Source organism: Oncorhynchus keta, chromosome 14, assembly GCF_023373465.1.
Source record: "Oncorhynchus keta strain PuntledgeMale-10-30-2019 chromosome 14, Oket_V2, whole genome shotgun sequence".
Classification (NCBI taxonomy): Eukaryota; Metazoa; Chordata; class Actinopteri; order Salmoniformes; family Salmonidae; genus Oncorhynchus; species Oncorhynchus keta.
Genome location: NC_068434.1, coordinates 59,995,096 through 60,015,857, shown reverse-complemented (window position 1 = coordinate 60,015,857; position 20,762 = coordinate 59,995,096). Strand labels below are relative to the sequence as shown.

Genomic DNA, 20,762 nt, shown 5'->3' with positions numbered 1-20,762 from the left:
GAAAGCTGAGTTATTTCAGAATGTTGCCTTGTTTTTGAATAATGAAGACAAATGAAGCTTTTGTTTTCCCAGGGAAACTTCTGTCGCTGCAAGAGCGGCTGTTCACGACTGGAACAATGAGGACGTTTTTTCGCGCTGTAAACTGTGTATTTCTTCATGTTTTTGATACGCTCATATCCTCCACTTTCACTCCTTGCTAATTGTCGTTCTGTCAGCTTGATTTTTTTCTCTTCCTTATAATTTGTCGAAATGTGAAGTTTTCCCCTTGTTATACATAGTCTCCAGAGGATCTCAGTAGCAGTAAGTAAAACTCTTGTCTGTCCTCGTATGAACCACAGTTATCCCCCCCCCCCTCAGGATAATATCAATGGAAAGCTGGTGACTTCGCCCACTGTGAAATTGCATTATAATAACATTTTTGCCAACCCTCCCTCTCTCAACCGTTCAGTCAGTCAGTCAATCATCATCACCCTCCGCTCAGTCTCTGGACTCTGTGGCGGTTGAATTGGCCACTATAGTGGCTTGTTGGTGTAACAGCCGATTATCTGTGGCGGTCCGTCTCTTCTAGCTGGGAGCAGAGCAGATCGGCCAGTCAGATAGGATGAGCGGAGCTGTAGGATCTTAGGATGGACGTGACAGGCCCATCTCTGTTTCGATCTCCGTCTCTGCCGTACCTGAGCTCCCTACAAATCTCAGCCGTTAGCATCTCAGAGCTGTTAGCATCCCCCTCCCTCCCATACCTGCCTCTATTGGACTCATGCCGTGTAGACATTTTAGTAGGCTGTCCTCCTCCTTTACTATCTGATTCGTAGGCACTGAAACTTTCCACCCATCTGCTCTCTTTCTCTCTCTGCCGGCAGCGCTACCACTTTAAAGTCTGCATCAACAGGTGTACAATGGTGTTAATTTACTGCATGACATAGTCCCACCTCTGCATGTAGCATAACTAACACACAGGCACATTCATGCATACCAATTTCACGCTTAATCACCATCCGTGTCCGTCTTCTCCAGCTATTAACAGCATTAATACATTTTTATAATGTCACCGGGGCGGCGGGCGTTTAGATAGCAGAATATAAATCTGAAATGAAATAGAAATCAGCTGAGGTCTGAGGAATCCCACTTGAATATGCAGTAATTAAACACAAACTCCCACAGAGAGGAAGGAAGTGACCCGGAAGAGCAGCTCAGAGGTCAGCCCCATCACACACAGCCCAGGGTGGTTGGCGATTAGCCTCACAAGCTGCTAATGTTCCTAATGGGGGCGTCCTATCTCTCCCCCCAGAGCCCAGAGGGAGCCAGCGGTCTCAACCTATCCCCCCTTTTCTGTGATGTGGATTTTAATGGCAAATCAACATGAGGTTTGGGGGAGGAATAGAGGAGCTAATAGCTGCTGTGAAAGAGGCTCTGCTGTGATCTCTTACAGAGTTAGTGAGCGATTTGATTTCCTTTTCTAATATAGATAACACAATGACTCCTCCACCAGGGAATAGTAAATTAAACTGAAATCATTTAATTTTACGTGTGTGTGTGTGTTTGAGCAAACTACCCTTTTCTTATGCTCTTTTGTGCTGTTCTCGACTGCCTAATTGATTTGTGAAATACCCGAACAACAGCTCCACAGGTGGTTCTCAACCAACTATGCGCACACTGTGCTGCTTATTTCTGCCTGAAATTACCTGATATCTCAGTTATTACCAACAATTACCACCAACATATTTATTACTGGAAATGGTTGCTATGAGTGGAAACGCACTCTCTCCCCACACGAGTGTATCCGTGCTATCAGACTGTTGTGGCTCGTGATTATTATTATTTTTTAAACGCCCCCTGAGTTGTGTAGCTGGTCAGAGGGAGTCTCAGGCATGTACCGGTGTAGGATGAGTCACTGTTCGTCGATGAGCGGAGATCAGTGTTATGAGACCGAGCAGGTCCAAGGTTGGGCTGCGGCAGTAACAAGGCTCCACTTAAGAGTCAGCCTCTCTAGGCTGTACTCATATAACAAATTCCACACCGGGCTTTGTCCTTCCTGTGAGTCCTCACCCACCACCTCCTCTAGAACACCTTGAGAACGATTCCTTGGCGAAAGAAAGATAAACATGGTTTATTCTTTCCTGATAACTATTTGATGTTCCCAGCAGCCTTTAGTAGGCTGCCCCTTTCGCTAGCCTTTCAGTCTCTCCTTGAAGTTGTTCCAGTATTTGTTCTTAAAATAAAATGAAAAGTGAAAGTCTTAACCTTCGCAGACATATTATCGTCAAAAGAACTTGATGGCGTCGAGTAAAGGACACCTGCAGTGTGCAAGTACAGATTTCCGTGTGGTAACTCGCCTGCTGCTGAGTCACGAGGAAGCCAACAAAAATAACGCCGCCTTGTTAAATACACAAATACACCGTGTTCTACAGCGTGTTCACGTCTTCTACCTCTGTGTGGCATACAGCAGTATCAACGCCGGTCTCCCAAGAAAAACACTTCTTCGACCTTGTCTTCCAGCTCAAAGACCCCCAAGAAGGCAGTGTTTGCTGGGAGCATGCAGCTGCTGGCTGGGATCAAACTGTGCACAGGGAGAGTCCTGACTAACCACCCACACTATGAAGACCGAGCCCTGAGAGAGAGGACCAGACAGGTAAAACCAATCCTTTATCCTTATCCTACTTCTATACTTAATTAGTTTATTTTACATTTGAACACAAGGCCTGACCTGAGAGGGAGAGTAATATGGAGGACACCTGTAAATATGTGTTGACCAGGGTTGGCGGTCAATTCCATTTTTTAAATTCAGGCCAACCAGGGAATTAAACTGTCCACTTGGAAAAGAAAGGGGCGTGTTCCAGTCATCTCCACAAATGGAATGGCATTCAGAAGGCATGACCTCACCTGGGTGGTGATCCTATCAAGGAGAGGACACCACTTCTGTGTACCTGTGCTGTGATATTAGCATGGAGGGGACGTCAACCGCGGCCGGGGGAATGGAGTCACATAAGCCTCAACATGAGAGTGTGCTGTCAGTCACTTTGTATATTTCCTGTCTGGCTTTCCCCTCAGTTTTACAGAAGCGCGTGACTTTATCAGCCAGACGACGCCGTGTTTTCATCTCACCCAGGGATGGCAAGTAGCGTTTGTCAGATGCAGAGATTAATCGTGGTGGTGTGAACCGTCTCTAAAGCTCGTTAGACAGCGCAGCACGTGGGGCTAGGTGAGGGGGAGGCGGCCAGACAGGCAGAGAGGAGACGGTGCAGGGCTGCTGGATGGTTGGGTACAGAGCGTTCTGCCACTCTCCGAGTGGCGCTCTACAGCGTGTGGTGCTGTGCCGTGCGGCGGTGTGGGGCTCACGGAGCTCTTTCAGGCAGAGTTCTGACTAATGAAGCTCTGCAGCTGTGGGAGGGAGAGGGAGGGGGGCTCCTCAGGTTGGGGGCTCTGGCTCTGCCTGGGGGACGTGAGCAGAATGTTCCCTCCACACCACCCTGCTGCGTGTCTGTCTGCCAGTCAGCGCCACAGAGGCGTCAGCCCCCAGCATCAGCACGGCCCGCTGTTAACACTCATCACAAAGTCTCTCATAGCCCTCTATCAATAAGTCATGCCTGTCTGTGTGTTTGTGTGTCTGAGCCCTGTGTTGTGTTGTCCTCCATGTTTACGTGTGTGTGTGTTTTCTCTCCTCCTGGTCGTTTCAGGTGTATCAGATCTACGCCCGGCAATCCCCGGAGGAGGTCCACAGGATCCTGCGCGCGGCGGGGGCTGATTTCGTGGTGATGGAGGACAGCGTCTGCTACGAGAGGAGGCATGGCCGGGGCTGCAGGCTCCGAGACCTGCTGGACCTGGCCAACGGACACGTAGGTGTCGTTTCTGTTCTGTAACGGCAGGGGTTGGGGTTCTGCGATGCCCGCTCGTTCAGTGTTTTGATGTGTACATGTTTGTTTAAACAGGAGGCAGATTATTTGGTTAAAATATATATTTTTTGGAGAGAGTCGATAGGAGGAATATTGATTGGACTGCTTCAGTATGAGAGAAAGGGAATGACGGATAGATTATTTGGGTGTTTGTGAGATTGGGATGGGGAGGGTTGTTTGGGTGTGTGTGTGTATGTGTGCGTGCGTGTGCGTTGCATGTGTGTGTCTTGCATGTGCTCCCTATAAATCACATGTTGTCTGTCAGCCTCTGTCACTCATAGACACTTCAAAGTATGATTGCTTTGAAAGGGCTCAATTACAGGCAGCGTTGGGGTCTGGAGATTCATCCTCCTCTGATCTGCGTCTCACCGCTGGTTGAAAGATGTATTTTCTCTCCTCCCGCTTTTGATGCCAGGAATAAATGAGTCACTGGTTGTTTGGATTTCTGGAGGCATGCTTGCCTTGCATAGTCTCATCCTTCCCGAGTGGTGCATGTGGGGTTAGTAATGTTTCACTGCATGTGATCCCCACGTCAACATCACGTAGAGATTGGCTCAACTCTTACAAATCTTTATTGAGAGAATAACAAAAAAACGATTTAAAATGTTTGTTTTTTTGTCAATTATTGAATACCCTGGATCCTTGTGGTTTGTTATCCCCATCTTACCTTCATGTACAAATCTAACTCAAGGGTACTATTTACTTGTGACAATACATTATGTCTGAACAGTTGAATGAGTCTGTGTTTTTTTGTATTAGATCATGGATGGCCCCGGGGACAACGACCCAGACTTGGTCCACGCCTCCCATCCTCGCTTCTGTGAGTCCGTCAAGACAGGCGACCCTGCCTACACAGCCCTCTTCTCCCGCGTGTTCCAAAACAAGACCTTCCACGTCTACAAGCTGAAGAAGGGCAAGAAGAGAGCCAAGGCAGACAGAGAGCCGGTGGCCATGGAGGATAAAACCCAGTAATAAGACCCTGGGTTACCCCATAAACAACGCCCCACCCACCCATATCCAGCCCGCCGCCCAGTCTCCGACTCAGCCTCCTGCTCCCTGCCAAGTCGATAACCTGATGACTGCTCTCAGCTCTATGGTCTACCCGACTTCATCTGGAACCACGGCTGCACTCTCCCACCCGCCGCCCTCCCTCCTTCCATCCCTCCGTGCGCCACGGCAGCCCGAGGCAGGTAATCACGTCCGGCTGACACGGCGCTGATTTGAGCAGCGTCTGATTGCGGCGGGCGAGCAGATGAGCACATGCATATCAAACCAGGGCTTTGTGTCAGGAAGCTCATGTTTAAACAGGAGAGGATGGATGACGGCACATCACAACAACATTCACGGCTCCCTCTCGCTTTCACCCAGACTAAAGGCAGAGCAGAGAAGAAAGGAGGAGGAGGGACCTTTGAGAGGGGGCTGATTGAAAGCTAGAGCAGCGTGGGTAATTATTGCGAAGGCCAGTCTGGTCTCTTTGGTGGCCGGGTCTGCAGCTTGACTGCACAGCTGCACCCTGTGCCATTTTCCTTCGTTTTTATTTTAAAAACCGTGCCATGTCTCGTCTCCACTTGTTAATGAGGACTCCTCTTTCGATACTCTCTCACTCAAACACAAGGTTCTGCATACGTTGTCAGTTGCGGTGCATCAAGGGGAAGTGGCATTCTCATTGTAATGCATAACAGTCATACCACTGTGAAGAGGATTTGCTTGTTCATTCCGTTGCATTGAAATTGGATGTTTAATTTAGTTGGCTGACAATTTTTTTGATGAGGGAGAAGTCATTCCATTATGTTTTCCTAATAAGTGCATACTAATGTAATGTTGAGCATTGACATAGTTAATTTTCATATTTATTAATAATTCAGTTTAGATGCATTGGTCATTTAAAGCAACAGTATTTTAATGGAAATTAAATGAGAAAATGTTTATTAACTGTGTGTATTCCCTCAACTCAACACCCCATAATCACACAGTATTCTGTAGAAGGACTGCATTGTGGGTAAAACGTGACCACTGGTCAATGTTGAATTAGGTGAATGGTTAACATATTCATGGTCACTGGTCTATGGCTAACATACAAATCCAAATATTTCGATTTTTTTTCACATGTTGGTGCATTACAACATGTTGGTGCATTACAACATGGGATTGAAATAGATTTGTAATTTTCTGTCATTGATTAACTTTTTTTAATTCCGATTTTACTAAAAAATTAAATAACTAAAATATAGTTGTTGCACAAGTATTCGCCCCCCTTTGTTTAGGCAGGCCTAAATTAGTTCAGGAGTAACATTTGGCTTAACAAATCACTTAAGTTACATGGACTCACTCTATGAAATAATAGTAGTTGACGTGATTTTTAATGACTACCCCTTCCCTTGTCCCCCTGCTGCGTACGACATCTGTAAGGTCCCTCAGTCAGGTATTGAATTTCAAGCACCGATTCAACTACAAAGACCAGAGGGGTGTACTACAAAGCAAGCTACAGTAGATCTACTTAGGGTTTTCTAGAGCTAGCCAGCTTCAGTTACTTTCCCATTCCAGCTCAGGCTTCCATCAGACCTACGATGGGGGATATTGCTCGTCCGTCTGCCGCTAACTCGAGCAGGCTTGTAACTGCGTTTGTATGTCGCACGTGGCTTGTCAAACACCAGACTTTTCATTGAGACTGCGTTTGTATGTCGCACGTGGCTAGTCAAACGCCAGACAATTCTGAAACATCAATCCATGGGAAAGTCAGTGCCACATTTTCATTTGTGCCGAAATCAAATTAAAAGAAAAGTTATCTTGCAAATTCAGCAGGCTTTCTTGTGAAATAGACTTTTAGAAGTGCTGTCTGTAATTTATTACTTGGGTGTGGTTATAAACACACAAATACCTTTTCCCCCACTCCTATTGATAAAATAATTGTATTAAGTCATACATGTTTTACTGTGCGTGAAGTTTCAAATGCATTTGTCATTACTACATTTGTAATGTAATAGGTATTTTAATATGGTCACACTTTATTTGGATAGTCCAGATAGTCCCATCTGTAGATGGTCATACTGTCAATATGCTGTCAAGGTCATACTATCTGTTGTTAAGCGACTGTGGTTACGGTTTGGTGTATGCTATTGTTAGGGTTAGGGTAAGGGCTAGGGTTAGTAGATAGTTTAAATGTTACAGCTGCTCTACATACCCCCCCTTTTATTCCAAAACTATAGTAATACTACAACAACAAAAAAACATGTCAAAGGAATACACTTTATGGCCTAAATGCAAAGCCTTATGTTTGAGGCAAATCCAACACAACGCATCACTGAGTAACTGTACAGTATCCTTATTTGCATCATGTTATGGGTATGCTTGACATCGGAAGAGACTGGGGAGTTTTTCAGGATAAAAATAAATAGGATGGAGCTAAGCACACGCAAAATCCTAGAGGACAACGTGCTTCAGTCTGCTTTACACCAGATGCTGGGAGAGGAATTCACCTTTCAGCGGGACAATAACCTACAGTTGTGGACAGAAGTTTTGAGAATGACAAATATACATTTTCACAAAGTCTGCTGCCTCAGTGTCTTTAGATATTTTTGTGATATTTTTTATTTATTATGGAATACTGAAGTATGATTCCAAGCATTTCATAAGTCTCAAAGGCTTTTCTTGACAATTCCATGAAGTTGATGCAAAGAGTCAGTGTTGACCCTTCTTTTTCAAGACCTCTGAAATCCGCCCTGGCATGCTATCAATTAACTTCTGGGCCACATCCTGACTGATGGCAGCCCATTCTTGCATAATCAATGCTTGGAATTTGTGGGGTTTTATTTGTCCACCCGCCTCTTGAGGATTGACCACAAGTTCTCAATGTAATTAAGGTCTGGGGAGTTTCCTGGCCATGGACCCAAAATATCAATGTTTTGTTCCCCGAGCCACTTAGTTATCACTTTTTCCTTATGGCAAGGGGCTCCGTCATGCTGGAAAAGCATTGTTCGTCACCAAACTGTTCCTGGATGGTTGGGAGAAGTTGCTCTCGGAGGATGTGTTGGTACCATTCTTTATTCATGGCTGTAATCTGAGGCAAAATTGTGAGTGAGCCCACTACCTTGGCTGAGAAGCAACCCCACTCAGGATGCTTTACTGTTGGCATGACACAGGACGGATGGTAGCGCTCACCTTGTCTTCTCCGGACAAGTTTTTTTCCAGATGCCCCAAACAATCAGAAAGGGGATTCATCAGAGAAAATGACTTTACCCCAGTCCTCAGCAGTCCAATCCCTGTACCTTTTGCAGAACATCAGTCTGTCCCTGATGTTGTTCCTGGAGAGAAGTGGCTTCTTCGTTGCCCTTCTTGACACCAGGCCATCTTCCAAAAGTCTTCGCCTCACTGTGCGTGCAGATGCACTCACACCTGCCTGCTGCCATTCCTGAGCAAGCTCTGTACTGGTGGTGCTCCTATCCCGCAGCTGAATCAACTTTAGGAGACGATCCTGGCGCTTGCTGGACTTTCTTGGGTGCCCTGAAGCCTTCTTCAAAACAATTGAACCCACTCTCCTTGAAGTTCTTGATGATCTGATAAATGGTTGATTTAGGTGGAATCTTACTGGCAGCAATATCCTTGCTTGTGAAGCCCTTTTTGTGCAAGGTAATGATGACGGCACGTGTTTCCTTGTAGGTGACTTTTGAAGCTTCCAGTATGTTATTCGAACTCAATCAGCATGGCAGAGTAATCTCCAGCCTTGTCCTCATCAACACTCACACCTGTGTTAACGAGAGAATCACTGACATGATGTCAGCTGGTCCTTTTGTGGCAGGGTTGAAATGCAGTGGAAATGTTTTTTCGGGATTCAGTTCATTTGCATGGCAAAGAGGGACTTTGCAATTAATTGCAATTCATCTGATCACTCTTCATAACATTCTGGAGTATATGCAAATTGCCATCATACAAACTGAGGCAGCAGACTTTGAAAATTAATGTCTCATTCTCAAAACTTTTGGCCACGACTGTACAACGCAAGGCCAAATCTACACTGGAGTTGTTTACCAAGAAGATAGTAAATGTTCTTGAGTCGCCAAGTTAGTTTTGGCTTAAATCTGCTTGAAAATCTATGGCAAGACTTGAAAATGGCTGTCTAGCCATGATCCCCAACACCTTGACAGAGCTTAATGAATTTAGAAAAGAATAGAGGACAAAAATCGAGGTGTGCTCAATCCAGGTGTGCAATGCTCTTAGAGACTTACCCCAAGAAGACTAATTGCTGCCAAAGTTGTTTCAAACATGTATTGACCCAGGTGGGTGAATACTTATCTAATCAAGATCAATTCATGTTTTATTTTCCATTCATCTAAAAAATATAGATATATTATTACACTTTGACATTACAGTATTTTGTGTAGACAAAAATTAAATCCATTTGAATCCCGCTTTGTAACACAATAACATTTGAAGAAATCCAAGGGGGGTGAATAATTATGATAGGCACTGTAGTCTAAGTCCTGATGTAAACCAATTCAGACTTAACAGGGTAATGTCAAATGATTCAATACTGTAAATGGTTAATGTGTGTTATTTTATTGCATATTGGCAATATAGACTGCATCATGTTGTTGTTTAAAGATTTAACAACTCGAGAATGAAAGTGCCTTCAACATTGTCTATTTAATCTCTGTGTTGGTGTAAAATGTGTCTAGTGTTATTGAACCGAACAGTTGCTTGCAGTGCTGAAAAATGAAATTCTAAATTGTATACATGTCATTTTCATAGTTGTATTTTGCATGATTTAAGCTTTGTTGAAACTTTACAGAGGAAAATCTTACAGGGGGGGGTCACATATCAAATAGGCATCATTTTGGGGATTGAATGCAGATTGTTTACATGAATGTTTCCAATATTCTGTCGACCGCATCAGATTTTGTACCATCTGAAAAGCATTCCAAGTCATGATGACAATTTTCTATGGGCCAGTCTTCTTCATTACTTAACACTGTGTTTAATCTAGAAGACGCCCCTCTGCTATTCTGGTGCTTGTGATATTTCCTCTCCTATTGTTCTGTGTCTGTCTGTTCACCCAGTAAATGGGTTGGTCCTGTTTTGACGTGCCTGTGGAGAAATTGCACTAGTTGGTGTGGCATATCATGTTTTATGTTGTTTCATCTTCCTTGTGAATGCAGTTTACCATTGATCAGTGTTCCATGTTCTTATCGAAAGGGACTTTGTTTCCTCTGTTGCTTTGTATAAAACATTTTTTTTTCTCTTCACATTTGGTATTCTGCTGTCATTTTTTTCATTCGTTTGATGTTCACACCAAAAAATTAATTGCAAGAGAATAAATGCAATGATGGAGATACCAAGTCCAAAAACAAGAAGTTGCTTGAGGCTTTCACTTTCTTTTCTTGTCCTGTATACCATAAACCAGGGATCATCAACTAGATTCTGCTGCGGGCTGATGAAAATAAATGAATAATAACAATCATTTTCTTGAGTGGATGGTCGGGGGTATGGAACATAATGACAAATCTAACCGCAAGAAGCCCAAACAGATATATTTCAAACCTTGCTTACATTTGTATACGATCACAGACTATATCATGAGTGGGAATAGTTCATTAAAATAATTTGGAGCCGATTTCCTGGTGTTTTTAACTTTTTTTTTATGTCCAACAATGAAATTTCAACAACATCTAAAAAAAAAATTGCTCAGATAACTTGGGCCGCAAAAATAAAACCACACGCGGGCCAAATTCGGGCCGACAGTTGGGGAACCCTGCCATAAACTCACATCATGCTGTATGCAAACCATCAGGAAAATCACTGATTCAAATAAATGAATCTTTATTGAGAAAAAAGATTGATGCAAATACAAAACATCAAGATATCTATATTCAAAGCTGGTCATGATAATGATAAAAAAAGATAAGTTCACTTTTTTTCTTAAAGAAGCAGTACGTGATCCATAGTTCTTCCATTGACACATTTAAAAAAGCAATGACTTCATTTATCTCTCTATATACAAATGAGGTAAAAACATAAAATTCCACAATATGTCTGTATCCATTAGACAATGTTGAAGCCATTTATGATACAAATTAAAGTAGAATCTCTCTCTCCCCAACCCAGAGAGAAATCATGTGAATCCCAAACACAATCTTCACATTTGAATCATTATTATTTTTACTAGCTCCTCTATAAGCCAGGTTCCTGGCCAACCGTGCTCGGAAGATGAATCAGAACTCCATCCCTTGAGGAGCTTTTGTTGTCTATAAAAAAGCATTGCATTGCGGCAGCGTTCCACACCCTCATCTCCCCATCCTATTTTAAACTCACGTTGTGGCTGTCTTCAGAAAATTGGCACGTTTGAAATCTGTAATCAGAAATGTCGACTTCTCAATCGACTTTTAAAACTCCCATGATCCTTTGGTTTACAGCATGACAGCGCCGCCATCAACTCCCATTAGGATTAGTGTTCTGATGTGTTTTAACACACTCCTACCCTTTACTGTTGTACCGTCACGCTCAACATGCAGCATCTCTGCAGTGGAAAGATGGAAACTAAATCAAAATAATGAGAAGGGTGTGCTGACGCCACCTCGAAATACATGAAATACAACGTTGGCGTTTAGTCTATCGCAGAGGGAGGGTTACGTTTCTTTTTTATTTATTCCATTTGCTGTGCAACAAACCATTTCCAAAACCCTTTCCCGTCCCCTTCTCTACTCCCCATGGAGCTTCACAGCTCCTCACACAAGCACATTTAACTCCGAGTCCCGGAGGTGCTTTGAACGAGCACAAACTCTCCCTCCTTTCCACTCTTCCTCCCTTCTGCATTATACGGCTAATTTCACCTCCACGCTGCACTCCTCTCTCAAAGCAGAGGTGAACAATACAAATGCAGTGAACGCTGGCTTCTGAAGGGTTTTTAGTGTGGACAGATTGGTCCTGGTTTACATGATAGGGGGGGGGGAACTGTTTGTGGGGGTAAGTGCATCATCCTCCAGCTTTGGGGAAGATAAATAGCTGAACCCCCCTTGGTGAGATCCTTCGTGTGACTACCCATGTAGCTGGATCATTTCCTTTCCAACACTCTAACTGCTGGGCTCATACTGTTTACAGTGAAAGCTCCCGCCACCTCTTAAACACAACTGGTAAACACTCCCTTTCAGACAAATATCAGTGAATACAGTGAGCTCTGTCTGCCTCCACAGCACCATGGCAACAACAGCGAAGGTCAGAGGGTGTCCACTGTCCATTCTATAGGAGGCTTCGGGGTGCCAACCTCTCTGCACTTTCTTTCACCTTGGACCGCCATTCACGACGAATTAGTCATTTTGTATTCATATCATGGTCTTCAGCTGCAATGGTGGTGTTCAGAATGTTTGGTATTCCTGAGAAAGAAGGTTAAAGCTGAGAAACAGAAAAGGCCCTTTCCTCAGCTCCTCTGTCCTTTCCTTTTCTTCTCTGTGGCTTGATTTCTGAGCTCTCTCCCTCCAGTGAATATAAATGAATAGAGGGGAGAGTGAAGTGAATAGAAAACCAAATCAGGTAAGGAGAAGTTTAGGATATGACTCACGAGCACAACTGTAACTGTTGACTGCACACCCAGCAAAGGTTTTTTTTTTTTTTTAGAAAGAGAGCCCACTGGAAGGTCACAGAAAAAAATCTTCCTGTATCAAATGTCTAAGCAGTTTTTAAAACACTGATGTATCACAGACATAGAGAACGGAATACGGTATATCAAGGTCCAAGAGGTGCCAGGCAATCCTCGCAATTCATTTCACTGACAAATATAATAACATTTTCACCCGAATCATTGTCAACCGCAAGTCACTACAATAGGTGTGTGTGCCATGCTCGGTAAGTGCCATAATTAATCTGTCCGTGTCATTGATTGGCAGCTCCCATTATCCAGTGAACCGCGAGTCTCAGCTATAGGCCCGGTTAGGTTTAACGTCAGTCCCAGCCTCAGCCTCGCTCTCGGCCCGTTTAGAGGGAAAAACCCTGTGGAGAATAAGTCACTCTCAGAGAGGAGAGAGGCCAAGCTCTCCAGCAGTCTCTCTCTCCTTCCTGAACTTCTCTCTCTCCTCCTATGCTTCCAATTAGTTTCCTGTAGCTCTGTAGTTTCCTGCTGTTTGGTGGTCTCTGCAATACAGTAGCTTGGTCTGTCTCCCTCAGCGTTCAGAGGTCACTGGCCTCGGTCTTCTCGTAGAGGGCTTTGAGTTTCTCAAAACGTGGGCCCCAATCCTTCAGGGAGTCTTGGCCCCTAGCCGTGTCCTCCTCCAGCCCGGCTGAGCTGAAGGAGCTGAGGGACCCGGCCAGCGAGCCTCCCCCCTCCGTGGAGAACACCTGCAGGGAGTCGAAGGGGGCCGTCTCTGGAGCCTGGTCAGCATCCCGGATGATCTCACACAGGTAGCGGGCCAGGTCCTGGCTGGAGAAGGACAGGCTCTTTCTGGCCAGCAGGAGGGGCCTGCTCTGGCCCTGGGCGGGGGTCATGGTGGGTGGCACGTCCCTCCGCAGGGTGGTGGTAAAGGAGGAGAGGGCGGTGTTGGCGCCCAACCTGCTAAGAGTGTCCTGGGGCTGGGGATGTTGGTGCTGGGTGTGGTGATGTTGGTGGATGGCCCTGGAGCGGCTGTACTGGACAGACTGGGCCGGACTGGGCTGGAGAGACTTCTGTAGCTCGGCCATATCGTAGGCATTCTACACACACAGACACAGACACACACACACACACACACACACACACACACACACACACACACACACACACACACACACACACACACACACACACACACACACACACACACACACACACACACACACACACACACACACACACACACACACACACACACACACACACACACACACACACACACACACAGGGAGAGAGGATGGAATGTCAAAATAGAATGGAAAGGATGAACAAATGGACAGATGGAGCAATAGAGAGTATTTCCGAATGTTATTAGGATCCCCATTAGCTGTTGCCAAGGCAGCAGCTACTCTTCCTGGGACTCAAACAGAAGTAAAACATCATAGAGCAGGATGGTGAGAGTGAGGAGGAGGGAAAAAAAGAGTATAGCAGAGTTTCCTCGGCGGTATCCCTTTTTCCCCGTATGCTCTACCTGTCTTCATTTCCTCCCTTAGAGAGCAAAATCCAGATTCATTCTCTGCTAGTGGAGAGGTGACAGATCGTATTAGCCGAATACACCAAGTCATCTGAGAGAACGAGAAGGGGGCGAGGGGAGTGTTTTCACTTCAACAGAGCACAGGGAAATATTGGACGAGGGCTGGAGAACATTCTTTTTTTTTTTTATATAACACACAATCACTTCAACGCTCATTTGATTCCGGCGAGACTGATTCACCCTCTTTACCACGGCAGTGCTTCACTCTGGAGAGATGGAAGCCCGGGCCCGGGAGAAAGGGAGGATGGAGGAAAGTGGAGGAGTAAATGACACACGCGTGGGTGTGCTCCGTAATGGATTACCTGATGAGAAAAGTGTGCAAAGCCTGTGTGCTGCTGCAGCGTTAACGTCTAAAGATCCACCAGGGGACCTAAAGTATTGCGGCATCACCAAGCATCTGATAATCACATTATGTCTAATTGTGTGTAAGGAGATTGTGAACATACAAACACTCCACTGGTTGCTTTCTAGTTGGAGTAGGAGGTGAACCAGAAGGAGAAGGTGTTACAATGGCATGGTGGGGAAGAGGAGCGTGCTTGAGCAAGTGTACTACCCATAATGCCAGATTCAGTCTGGGACTGTCTTCATTGAAACTGTTTGTGACAAGGGACCAAAAGGCACATTATCCCACTGTGTGAAGGAGACATAGATGTGTTAGCTCTTACCTGGTCCTCCTCTCCTCCTCCTTCCTCATCGTAGTTGAGCACGTTCTCTCTGATATCCTCCCAGCCGTCATGGTGAGCTGACACGTGGTAAACGCCCTCCTTTAGGCCCTTGTAACTGCGCCAGCGGGTGTACAGGAAGATGCCCAGCAGCAGCACTAGGGGGCACCGGAGAGCACAGAAGGAGGAAGAGACAGACGCACACACACAGAGAGAGAGAGAAAGTTCCTGGTTCAGTTTGATTAGAAGTGACTGCGTGAACCGTTTCCACTGCGTTGATTTGACATTGCATTATCAGCATGATGGCTGGTGCTGAGAGGCCTGATAGGCAGACTGCTGATGGACTGCTATGACGGCTAGCAAATAAGGGCTCTCTTTGCAGAGTGGCAAGTGGTACTCTCAAAATCAATCCTCCCCTATAGACTGCTGTGACCTTTAGAGTATATTATGTACCCATACAGTACTTCTCCATAAATCTCTCTATCCTGTACCCCTCCCTCCCTCCCCCTTCCATCACACCTTATCTGACTCAACTTCTCTGCTTTGATCAATCCTCAGATTTCCTCCTCCCCTCCTGCATCTCTCTCTCTCTCTCTCTCTCTCTCTCTCTCTCTCTCTCTCACTTAGTAAGGGGACCAGGGTGACAGGCTGAGACTGATTGAATTTAAATCTCCCAATTATCAGGGCAATCTCTGAGTGTACTCTCACTCGTCAGAAGTTAGGTACCAGAAACAAGCTGCAACACCGGCAATTTATTTTATATATCAATTTACGAAGACAATGTTCACCCTCCTCGCACACGTGTCACAAGAAAATCAAGTCGCTTTTTAGAGGGCTTTGTTGCGCTGGGTCTATTGCACGGGAATATGCAATCCCATGTCTGTCTGTTTCTCTAGCTATTGCAACATTACTGAAATGTTGCAATTGTCTTAAGACGAGAAATGCTCATCTAGGTGTTAAAGAAAGTCTCCGAGATTGACACGCGATGCTGTTCTAGTTGTGTGTTCTGAAGGCCGCTGTCTCTAACTCTGACTGTCTGTCATCACTTGGATTGAGAGTGTTGTGTGATTAAGAAAAAGGTTACTCTGAAGTTAGGTTCAGGTCAGAGCTCATAGAGACTTCCCTATTTGGTTGTGTGTCTTCAAAGGCCCTCTCCGATTGAGAGATGTGTGCCTGTTCTCTGCAGGAGCTGAACTGTTGCTCTGATTACCAAGCAGAGGAGGTCTAGCTGCAGTCTGCCTCCGAGCCATTTTTTCCCCCTCTCATCTCTTCTCCTCCTCTCCTCTCTTCTCCTCTTGTATCAGAACCCTAACAAAGCCTGTACTATCGATTGCATCACCCAACTAGCGACCTCACACAAGCTTGTCCATAACCCCTAAGATAGACAACATGCATCCCACCGTCTAACACACACCACAGTCTATAATACCAGGCTATGGAATAACACACACAAAAAAAGATGTATTCTGTCTACCACACTCATGAAAATGTAATATAGACACTGGCATGTGCATCATGTTGTGTCCTGAGATATATAAAAAAGTTATATCACTGAAGAATGTTTGTTTGTTTTTCTGCACCACTTGGGGTCTTTTTGAGTGGAAAAATGTTGTCATTTACTAGTCATGAAATACCTAATTATAAGACAAGTGTATAATTCAACCAAGAGCAAAGCATACTGATTTGCATACCCTATGGCAAAATACTGAAACAGTTATATTTCTGATTCAATACAAATCCATATTGTGTAATGATAGCTAGATTCTTTATGCATGAGAACAGTATATAGTGTAAACTTTTCTCATCTCAGACCCATATGAACATGGATAGAGGAAGAAAAGCCTGCTTTCCCTCTCTCCCGTTACACCATAGTGAGAGCATCCCCGTAGTGAGAGCATGGCGAGATGAGAATCTCTAAATAAATCAATCCTAGTCAATAATGAGCAGGCTCAAGGCCATCAAACTATAATGCTGTTTACTGCAGCGAGCCTAGCAAAACCTGCTCTCTCTCCCTCCACTCCTCAATCTATTACTCAGTGTGTGTCTTTCCATTTCTCTCTTTCAATCCCTTGTACCTCTAATCCCTTTCGCTGTCTTTCGGTGTCTGTGTACCTCTCACTCCCTGCCATCCCTCCTTTCTCTGTCATTCTCTCTCACTGTATTTCTGTCCTCTCTCATTGACTCTCTCTCTCTGCTCCACTTTTTGCTCATCTCATACCTCTATTGGTTCCAGGTTATCATTCACTGGCTAAATGGTTTGTCATATAACCCTCATTCCATCCCTAGCAAAGAGCCAGCTGAGGCTCCAAACCCACAGTGTAGACTCCATAGGATAACCCTTTCGGGTTCCAGATAGAACCCTTTTTGGTTCCAAGTACAACCCTTTTGGGCTCCATGTAGAACTCTCTGTGGAAACGGTTCTACATGGAAGCCAGGAGGGTTCTACCTTGAACCAAAAGGGCTCTTCAAAGGGTTTTCCTGTGGGGACAGCCAAATACACTTTTTTCTAAGAGACACACAGTCCAGAGACACATTTAAAAGGCTCCAGCCAACATCACCGTATAACAGCTGTGGCATTTATGCCTGTCACCATGGAAACTAATCCGGATACAGGAAGGACAATAAAGAGGAGACATAAAAGAGGTATATTTGTATTCCTCTCTCTGACTGAGACTACTTTTTCAATCCCACCTCACAACAGACTCAGACTTTAGGATGAAAAGCTAAACTAATCTGTTACCGAGTGCAGGACTGAAGGGATTTGGCCGAGTCTACACTGCACACACGAATACATACACACACACACAGGGAAGTCCGACTGACTTCCCTGTCTCTCTCTCTGTGTGTGTGTGTGTGTGCGTGTGTGTGTGTGTGTGTGTGTGTGTGTGTGTGTGTGTGTGTGTGTGTGTGTGTGTGTGTGTGTGTGTGTGTGTGTGCGTGCGTGCGTGCGTGCGTGCGTGCGTGCGTGCGTGCGTGCGTGCGTGTGTGTGCGCGTCAGTTATCCAGAATATCAGTCAACACCTTGAAATAGTGGAGAACCAAGCTGTTCCATTCCTTTCAACCATGAGTTTTCAGTGTGTCGCCTCACTTGCCAGATTTACAGTCTCTTAGAGCCTGTTGTTACACACACACAGCTGGTAGACAACACTCTGTACCAGTGTAGTTAGAAACATTCTCTCTGTATCCCTATAGCTTAATGATGGATAATTGATGTTGTATCTTGCTAGAGATCAATACTTTTCACAATTAGTCAATAACAGGTTTACTGTGAATTATTGGACAAAAAATATCAGACATCAATCAACAAGCAGTTTCAGTAGCAGAGTAGGAAGAAGACAACATTAAAGACAAAGAAACCTTCAGAACAAAGGTTGAATCAGAACAATGGGAATGATAGAGAAAGACGAGGATATGAGTATGGAAAACAAATTATGAAGACAAACGGGTTTTGAGAATAGTGTTTTATTATAAATGTGATTGAAATATCTTATGGCCTCTGAGCTTTACATAGTGACAAAAGGATGCTTGTAACTCAGTCAATTCAAAGGTACATGAAATAGTATCGCACTACTCTAACGTTCGTCCAACATATTTATATATTCATTAAAATAATGTGATTCTATACACCATACACAGGTAGGAATTTGACAAGTATGGGGACATTTGAGGAGAGCAGTGTAACGATGTGCGCTGAGAGTCGGGAAGCAAGTTCAGGGAGTGAGTGTTTTAATCAAATAAATAAAATGACACATCAAACCAAAAAACACAAACAACGCACAGACTTAACACTGGAACAGAAACAATAGCGCCTGGGGAAGGAACCAAAGGGAGTGACATGTATAGGGCAGGTATATCAAGGAGGTGATGGAGTCCAGGTGAGTGTCATAATGAGCTGATGGTAACGAAGGTGACAGGTGTGTGCCATAACGAGCAGACTGCTGAGAGAGCACACGTGACAAGCATATTCAACTGCGTCACAACAGCATTTGAGCTATTTGGTCGTGGCAGAAACAGGACCACTTGTTGGTTCACTGATTTCAGCCATGTCCTCTAAAAAAAAAAAAGATCCTCGCACTGACTAAACCATTTGGGGATGCCGCTGAGTAAAATACACTCTCACAAACAAATGTTAAGAAATGTCTCACTAAGTGATTCAGCTAGAAGTTGGTGATGTGTCTTGCTATACCATTTCATTCAATACAATTAATTGAGAAGTACATCAATCTCTCTATTTCAGATAAGACGCCGTGTGCATTGTATTGTGTGGATTGTATTGTGTGGATTGTATTGTGTGGATTGTATTGTGTGGATTGTATTGTGTGGATTGTATTGTGTGGATTGTATTGTGTGGATTGTATTGTGTGGATTGTTTTGTGTGGATTGTATTGTGTGGATTGTATTGTGTGGATTGTATTGTGTGGATTGTTTTGTGTGGATTGTATTGTGTGGATTGTATTGTGTGGATTGTATTGTGTGGATTGTATTGTGTGGATTGTATTGTGTGGATTGTATTGTGTGGATTGTTTTGTGTGGTGTGGATTGTATTGTGTGGATTGTATTGTGTGGATTGTATTGTGTGGATTGTTTTGTGTGGATTGTATTGTGTGGATTGTATTGTGTGGATTGTATTGTGTGGATTGTATTGTGTGGATTGTATTGTGTGGATTGTATTGTGTGGATTGTATTGTGTGGATTGTTTTGTGTGGATTGTATTGTGTGGATTGTATTGTGTGGATTGTATTGTGTGGATTGTATTGTGTGGATTGTATTGTGTGGATTGTATTGTGTGGATTGTATTGTGTGGATTGTATTGTGTGGATTGTATTGTGTGGATTGTTTTGTGTGGATTGTATTGTGTGGATTGTATTGTGTGGATTGTATTGTGTGGATTGTTTTGTGTGGATTGTATTGTGTGGATTGTATTGTGTGGATTGTATTGTGTGGATTGTTTTGTGTGGATTGTATTGTGTGGATTGTATTGTGTGGATTGTATTGTGTGGATTGTTTTGTGTGGATTGTATTGTGTGGATTGTATTGTGTGGATTGTATTGTGTGGATTGTATTGTGTGGATTGTATTGTGTGGATTGTATTGTGTGGATTGTTTTGTGTGGATTGTATTGTGTGGATTGTATTGTGTGGATTGTATTGTGTGGATTGTATTGTGTGGATTGTATTGTGTGGATTGTATTGTGTGGATTGTTTTGTGTGGATTGTATTGTGTGGATTGTATTGTGTGGATTGTATTGTGTGGATTGTTTTGTGTGGCTTGTATTGTGTGGATTGTATTGTGTGGATTGTATTGTGTGGATTGTATTGTGTGGATTGTATTGTGTGGATTGTATTGTGTGGATTGTTTTGTGTGGATTGTTTTGTGTGGATTGTATTGTGTGGATTGTATTGTGTGGATTGTATTGTGTGGATTGTATTGTGTGGATTGTATTGTGTGGATTGTATTGTGTGGATTGTTTTGTGTGGATTGTTTTGTGTGGATTGTATTGTGTGGATTGTTTTGTGTGGATTGTATTGTGTGGATTGTATTGTGTGGATTGTATTGTGTGGATTGTATTGTGTGGATTGTATTGTGTGGATTGCCATGCACATTGTGTTTCTAGTATAGTGATTCGAGGTGCAATCTGGTTACATTCACCATTAATAGGATGATGTGTGTGAGGCCTCTCCATCTCTCCCTCTCAGTTCAGAGTTCTGACTCACTGTGTTTTTATAAGGAGCCCTGGCGTGAGGAGAGGAAGCAGTAAGATACTGCTCGTCAATTCACTTCCACATCAGCAACCCTGAGTGTTTCCACGGATACGCAATCACCAAACAGAGCCTGGCACCACGCGGCCCAAGCAGTCCAGCTCCATGGGTAGCTAGGCTCGTCTCACGGATGGAGAGGTTAGGCCGGCCACCACAGCATGTTACCCAATCAGCTACCCCTACTATGGAGTCAAACAGGGATTTATTCTGTACATTCCACCACGTAGGGGGTTCGTTCTGTAAATTCCTACTTCTGTACACCGTGGACACCTGTGCCTTTTGCATT

The 20,762-nt window shown here is 44.2% G+C and overlaps 2 protein-coding genes across 5 annotated transcripts in view; one reads left to right on the top strand and one right to left on the bottom strand.

Annotated features, from left to right (window-relative positions):
* LOC118393731 (probable C-mannosyltransferase DPY19L3) overlaps positions 1-10,129 on the top strand; it is a 41,148-nt gene extending 31,019 nt beyond the window's left edge. For all 4 annotated transcript variants that reach the window (XM_052462061.1, XM_052462062.1, XM_052462063.1 and 1 more), the window contains 3 exons: positions 2,497-2,629; positions 3,675-3,833; positions 4,650-10,129. In XM_052462061.1, coding sequence (XP_052318021.1) covers positions 2,497-2,629; positions 3,675-3,833; positions 4,650-4,862 — 505 coding nt within the window. In that variant the 3' untranslated portion in view covers positions 4,863-10,129. The remainder of the gene's footprint in view (positions 1-2,496; positions 2,630-3,674; positions 3,834-4,649) is intronic.
* A 376-nt stretch (positions 10,130-10,505) lies between these two features.
* The window catches only part of LOC118394137 (neural-cadherin-like), a 192,308-nt gene continuing 182,051 nt past the window's right edge, over positions 10,506-20,762 (bottom strand). Inside the window, exons 32-33 of the mRNA XM_052462059.1 lie at positions 14,722-14,876; positions 10,506-13,562 (exon numbers count right to left, since the gene is read on the bottom strand). Coding sequence (XP_052318019.1) covers positions 13,044-13,562; positions 14,722-14,876 — 674 coding nt within the window. The 3' untranslated portion in view covers positions 10,506-13,043. The remainder of the gene's footprint in view (positions 13,563-14,721; positions 14,877-20,762) is intronic.